Here is a 7,500-nt window from a genome sequence, read left to right on the forward strand (position 1 = left end):
AACCTCTAAACATCTTCGCTTTCTTACAATGTCCCTTGAGAGAATAATTCCCTTGGTGGAAATTTGTTACTTCCTAATTCTCTTTGATACCATTCCCTTGTTAATGAAAAAAAGAAGAAAACAACAAAATCCTAAATGAGGTTAAAGGAAAAAGGGACCTGTTTTGATGTTGCCAAAGACATTCAACGTCCCTTCTTTTGTTACTACTTGTTGCCATAAAGACATTTAATCTGACAGACAGACAGCGTTCACACATACTCCATATATCAAAGTTCTTGATAAGGGTCGATAGTATTGCTGAAGAACAGAATCAGGAACTAAAATGACAGCCTAGCCAAGGCTTTCTGTCTCAATAAGGAAATGTTGAGATCTCTTATCTTACCCTAAAATAAGCCTTCTCATAATTAAAGGCTTTCTTCCCTACAAAAAAATGTCCATGGTATTCGTAATTGGTGAGGCTTATTTGTTCTTTGGGCTCTCTTCTTGAAGAAACTGAGCTCTCAGAGATATTTTGGTATGAGAATTATACGTCATACTCTTATTGAATAATCCATAAATTTACAAAAGACATCTTGACATTAAAAAGCTCAGAATGTCTCGTTAAGCTTTCAAAGAGAAAATTGTACAGTCCGAGGCATTCTTCCCTTCTCTCATTATTCTGAAAACAAGCTGAATGGTGTAGAATATTTATCCCTAATTCTTCAATATAATTAACAGACCAAAGAAGTGAAACAAATTTTTTTAATGACTCTAGGAAATGCCGTTCTTTAACAATACATTGCAATAGTGGTGGTAAGAAATCATTCTATCGGGAGTACAAAAAACAGATTTCAACAAACAAGGCAGAGCGGCTCATTAACTGAATGCACAATGCATCGAATATTGTCACCAGCAGTGCAGACAATTTGCGAAAGACTTTTCTCTCAATATAGCAACGGTAACAGCGTTGAAAAGAACTAGTGGTCTTGTTTTCATTGTTTTTACTTTTAGGAAATAGTTCGGAAGCAATATTTCGGATATTTTTAATAGACTGATTTATGATCTCTCCCAGTACTGAAATGTTCATCAGGCAAAATTGTTTTACCGTAAAGCTAAACTCCAAAGACTTACTGAAACACCGACAACTGAAAATTTAACGTGCTTCTTTCCTGATACCAATATTTTAAAAGATATATTAATTTGATCCTCTGCCTAATAATACAGACAAGATTAATTTTCTCAGTAATCATGTTGTGCAGTTTGTTTTCCAAAAGTAAATTTACAGTGACATCACTGATAACTTTTGGTCGTCCATTATGTGGAAGATAGATAAATAGATAGATGTACATCGATATAGATTATGTTTAGTTACTTTGTTCAAAAAATCTTTGCCGTGTCTGAAACCCAACATGCGAAGATGCAACTTCTAACCAAGAATGTTTATTTTTTGTAAGAGAACAAAACGACCAACTTACTAATCAAATTTCATGCAGTCATAAATAATAACTTTCATACACGTCCCCCATTTCACCTTTCAAGGGAAGGCTTAGCCTTCCAAGAAACGTAGATAAAGATGTTAACTTTTAAATGGCTATTTTGCAACAGGCAATTATGTTGTAAGAGAAGTCTGGCCAATTAAATTACCCTTTTTTTTTAATGAGGATTCATTACTTACCACAAGAGCTTTCCCTCCCGTTTCGTCAACCAGCGGAGGAGATGGGCTGAGGAGGGCAGTGGCCATGAGATACCCGCCGACGACGGTACCCAGGGTGCCCAGCACAGCCAGAACCCAAGCCTTTGCCCTGGGTAGCATTAAAGTAGCCAGAGCCGCCGCAGGGTTTGCGAGAGCCGACAGCGTGGCGGCTAAGTGGTACGTGACATTGCCATAAGGCCCGCATGAGTATGACTGGACGGAAGGCAGGATACCATTGGTGAGACTGCAGGCCCACACTTGGCCCAAGAGCATCAAGACGTACAGCCTGTAACTCATGGTCCGCATGATACGCTTCGTGGGCGGGTCGATCACCAGTTGGGACTTCGACTGCGAGACTTCGATCTCGGTCTCGCTCTCCGTTGGGGAAGACGCTCTCTCGCCCTTGATGTGTGGAAGGAACTCGAGCAGGGTGAAGGCGGTGGCGCTCGCGACCATCATGGCGAAGAGGATGAGGAAGAATGATTGGACGGAAAAGTTGGGTTCCAGGGGCGCTGGAACCAAGTGCGTCTCGTTTCCGAACGTCTGGTTGACGCACTGGACTTCCCCGCCGGCGCCTTGCGTCAGCGCCACCAGCGCCGGAAGAAGACCCGAGAGCCCTTCGCCTACGAAGTAGGACGGGAGATATATGTTCCTCCAGACTGCCATGTAGGGGATGAAAAGGACAGACGACGTGCAGTCGACGAGGGACAGCATGAAGACGAGGATCAGAAGCGCTGTCGAATGCTCCTTGCTCCCTATCCAAGACGTCCGGTCCCACAACAGCGACAGCAAAAGCGATGCGACGCATCCCAGGAACAGCAGCCCATATACAACAGGAGCTGGACGCTGTCTGGGTTTGTAAAGGCGCCATGCTGAGTAGGCAATGGGTCCAACATTGGCTATCTGAAATTGGGAAAAATACATTAATTAAAAATGGGGCATTGTTAAAACTTTTGGACATGAACACCTAAAAATCACCTGACAATCAGGCTTATCAAAAACAGGTTGTAACTTTCGTTGCAGTACCCCAAACACCATACTCAATACAGTACACGCACATCCACACACACACACACACACACACACACACACACACACACACACACACACACATATACACATATATATATATATATATATATATATATATATATATATATATATATATATATATATATATATATATATATATATATATATATATATGTATATGTATATATACACATGTACATACCTTGGTAACACAAATCTAGAGGAGCAACTAAAATATGATCTTAACAGATAAGAAGGTGGTTAACTTACAGCCTTGATTAAATGGTCAGTAACAGCAAGCATCATATGATTGCTATCAGCATAATGTTGGATTTACTGGATTTACTGGTAATTTATAATCAACTGAGTACTGCGTTCTGAACAAAAACATTTTTTTAACTGGATGGCGATACATCAAATTATAAAACACTATAAGAAATATCAATATAGTTGCTTTGCTTCCTTGAAATTCATGACTTACACGACCGAAACAGAACTGCAAAGACTATGCTACTGATTCATCGATCAGTTACCTAAATTTAAATAAAAATTGATCTTCACAGCTTCTCACAAAAAAGTTCTGATCGCAAGTGACCCACAAACACGTAAGTCAGAAGTGCCAAAATGGTGGTCAGTGGTGGCTTCACTTAATACGGGGGGGCAAATTCCTGAGATGTATGCTAGTATTGCACCAGCCCCGGTTTTTTTTGCCATATCCCTAGGTAGGTTAGGTAGGTTAGGTTAGGCTTAATAACTATGGAGTAATTTGGGTGTGGGAAACATATTGAGATTATTTTCAAGAAAATTCTATGGTTAGTTTATAAGATATGGCGTCCCGCTTTTTTTCAGGGAAAGGTCCCGATACTCGGTTACATCTCGGGAAAATGCATCCGGGTCAGGTATCTCCATACATCTAACCTCCTTGGATATAGAAAACACAAAACAAAAAAATTAAATACAATAAAATAAAAAAAAAAAAAATGAAAGGAAAGGAACACTCACCGAAATAATAACTGTAAGAAAAGAAGGGAGATTCCACTTCTCAGGGAGCTCTTGCACAAGCAAGGGCAGTTCCACCCAGAGGCCGTTCACGGAGACCCAAGCGCCTATGCCGAAGACGGCCGCTAGGAAGTCCACCAAAGGATTTCGACTGGCCATGGCGTTCGCGCTGTCCCTTCGATGCCTCCGTATAAGGGGAGCCGTGTCCTCCTGCAGGATAAAGGGGAAATTCTTGTTTAATCCTACAGTTGATATAATCATGTTTGAAATCAGTTTCTTTACGCTTGCTCATGAAATGCGTTTTCAGTGAGAGAGAGAGAGAGAGAGAGAGAGAGAGAGAGAGAGAGAGAGAGAGATTGAGAGAGAAATGCGTTTTCGATAAACAGAGAAAGAGAGAAATGCGTTTTCGATAGCACAGAGAGAGAGAGAGAGAGAGAGAGAGAGAGAGAGAGAGAGAGAGAGAGAGAGAGAGAGAGAGTAATCCTCGTCATCAGTCCCAGAATACAAATACAGTATTTGAAAATAATTCCAGGTTTGTTAATCATTTTCCTCCCAAGGAATGAAGGAACTTAAACTGTTAATGAAAGCTTTAGGTCAATAATGATAAAAAAAAAATACAATTTCTCACTAATGGTCTGTTTGACTGCCAAATCTCACTGACGGAAATATTATCCAGTTAATCAATCAGAAAAATTACACGTGCAAGCGCACACGCACAGGCAGGAAGACAAAAATGCTAAACTAAATGCATCAAGAGGAAAACAGAAAAGAATTATTTTCAGAGTAGTATCGCTACCAGTTTTAATACAATAAATAGATGATATTCAGAACATGCTACTGTTTTGCTTTTGTATGTATATATACACATATATACATACATAACATATATATATATATATATATATATATATATATATATATATATATATATATATGTACTATGTACGTATATACCATGTACACACACACACACACACATATATATATATATATATATATATATATATATATATATATATATATGTGTGTGTGTGTGTGTGTATAATTTACAAATATACAGTATATATTTATATATATGCATGTGTGTGTATGGCTGCGTGTGTGTGTATGTGTGAGTGACTATGCGTGTGTGATTGTGTGCTTAAACTGTCAATTTTTTTAACGATTACAAAAACCAGACTCAACGACATCCATAAAACTGATCCAAACTACGTATTGTTGTGAGAAACATTTGCCGAGTAAGGCCTCAATCAATCAGCCCTGACTGACTTATATAACCTTGTCATCAGTCTCTCTGGAGATATCATCACGTCAGATAAATACAGGAGATTGACGGCAAACTACAGATGATACACAGTCGATTGTCTGTACTGTATTCTGTAACTTTCTTAGAAGAAGATAAACATTGCTAAAGGCGGCTGTACTATGACGTATTCGTGAAGATTCAGTTATATTACAATAAAATGTGACAATGTGGCTTAGAATATGATACGAAAAATCAGTGGTCTTGGAAATTTACTTGCACCTTATTGGCAAAAAATATCGGTTAATGAGAAACATTATTGTGGGATGCATCAATAATATTTTTCAAATTATGAGAAACACAACGCGCGCCATCATTTATTGGCCTCACTTACCTACATCCTTTTTTAAAATTTTCCTTGTTACTTTTTATAGGCGAATACATCGCCTCGTCCGTATTTTGTCCCACCATATTTTTTCTTCTCTTATTCATGTCTGGGCAGCACAAATGCCACCCTACCGACTTTCACATAATAAAAGAGAAAAGCTCTTAAGTGATACACAGTCTTATGAATCATTACCGACCACTCATTTCTTGTAATACTTTATTCACTGCAAGAAACTTATCAAAAACACACCAGTACCTATGATTACTATGGGTATGGCAATGCTTCTAAGCTTCCAACTAATATCAGGTATTATGATGAATCTTTAAAATTTTTTTTTTTGCTAAGACGTAATACTAGTACAGTTCATGGAAGCCCAATATTGTTCTTTAGGATCCTATGGACCATTATACCATTGCATGTTTTATTCTCTCTTTTTGAGCTGACGGTAAAAACCGGCAGCTGATATCGTTGAAGCTTCTCATCTTGTTTCTGATTCATCACCATCATCTTCATCGCTTCGTCACTCATAGGCCGATCTATCTTATGATTTTACTTGCACGAATCTCCACTCACCTCCCGTCTCACAGTTGTCACTCGAGTAGGCCTAAGCCTTCAAACTCTTCTGATGCCCACAGTTGACACCATAATCGATGGTATCCATGGTATTTACCTTGGGGCACAAATCACTCTTTATGAACTATCACCTGTCATACGATGCTGGGAAAAGGGAAGACCAGATTTATAGACTAGAATATAAGATTTAGGCCAAAGGCCATGCGCTGGGACCTATGAGGTCATTTAGCGCTGTAAGGAAAACAGTAAAGGTTTGAAAGGTGTAACAGGAGGAAAACCTCGCAGTTGCTCTATGAAACAATGATTAAGAGAGAGTGCAAAGTCAGATGGACGGAGGTACGGTAAAAGGAATGAAAGGGGTTGCAGCTAGGGGCCGATGGGACGCTGCAAAGAACCTTAAGTAATGCCTACAGTGTACCGCGCGAGGTGCACTGACGGAACTATCCCCCCCTACGCTACGGAGGGAGAAGATTTATAAACGGATTTATAATCCTAATTTGGATGAACTCATCGAGTGAGTGGGATTAGAGATTAATTAAAGATAAGTTTACTAACCTGGCTTAGAGTTCAAGATTTCGTGCGACGATAGCGGGTGATATAACTGGCACACACGAAAACACGAAGGAAAATGAGCGAGTGTCGTACAACAAAGGTCGACAGTGTAGAGAGAGAGAGAGAGTGACTGACGTCACAAGAGCAGTCATGAAGAGAGAGAGAGAGAGAGAGAGAGAGAGAGAGATGTAATAAAAGCACAAACTCACTCTCTCTTTCCCTCAGTCACACATACACATATACACACGCATATATATATATATATACATATGTACATATATGTATGTATATATATATATATACATATATACATACATACATATATATATATATATGTATATATATATATATATATATATATATATAGAGAGAGAGAGAGAGAGAGAGAGAGAGAGAGAGAGAGAGAGAGAGAGAGAGAGAGGGGGGGACTGATGTCACAGGAGCGCACACACACATACACACACACACACACATACTGTATATATATATGGGTATATAGAGAGAGAGAGAGAGAGAGAGAGAGAGAGAGAGAGAGAGAGAGAGAGAGAGAGAGAAATAACCTTAAGGCACTATAAACAACCGCTCTCCTTTTCCCCTTTCTTTACTTCAACACACAACACTAAGTTACCAGACAGCAGTGCATGGCTCCCAGCATCATTTCACTCTCCTTAAGCAGGTTCAAGGTGAACTACTGTAAGTGATTTGGGCTGCGCCGGCGCGAGAGAAAAAGAGAAGAAGAAGAAGAAGAAGAAAGGGAGAAAGGTTATTGAGGAGGATTAAGAACGTGGGAGGGGAATTGTATGTGTATGCGTTTTTCTATTCACATCTTTGACAAAATCATTCCAGAATTCAATCCTTCCAAGCATTAAAATACACAGTAACTAATTGTTCATTATTATTATTATTATTATTATTATTATTATTATTATTATTATTATTACACAAAAAAGACAATATCGAAAACAAGAATTACTATAATAATTATACTATAAAAAACGAGCATTGTCACTTTCATTATATCCATTAAAGAATAAAGCCTCC

General features: G+C 38.7%; 1 protein-coding gene across 4 annotated transcripts in view; it reads right to left on the reverse strand.

Annotated features, from left to right (window-relative positions):
- Rift (Riboflavin transporter) overlaps positions 1 to 7,500 on the reverse strand; it is a 48,539-nt gene that overhangs the window by 11,125 nt on the left and 29,914 nt on the right. For 3 of the 4 annotated variants that reach the window (XM_067087860.1, XM_067087859.1, XM_067087861.1), the window contains exons 2-3: positions 3,707 to 3,913; positions 1,655 to 2,575 (exon numbers count right to left, since the gene is read on the reverse strand). In XM_067087860.1, coding sequence (XP_066943961.1) covers positions 1,655 to 2,575; positions 3,707 to 3,862 — 1,077 coding nt within the window. In that variant the 5' untranslated portion in view covers positions 3,863 to 3,913. Of the gene's footprint in view, positions 1 to 1,654; positions 2,576 to 3,706; positions 3,914 to 6,462; positions 6,569 to 7,500 lie in introns of those variants that run through there. The other variant, XM_067087862.1, reaches the window with a different exon arrangement.

Source organism: Macrobrachium rosenbergii, chromosome 44, assembly GCF_040412425.1.
Source record: "Macrobrachium rosenbergii isolate ZJJX-2024 chromosome 44, ASM4041242v1, whole genome shotgun sequence".
In the NCBI taxonomy this organism is placed as follows: domain Eukaryota; kingdom Metazoa; phylum Arthropoda; class Malacostraca; order Decapoda; family Palaemonidae; genus Macrobrachium; species Macrobrachium rosenbergii.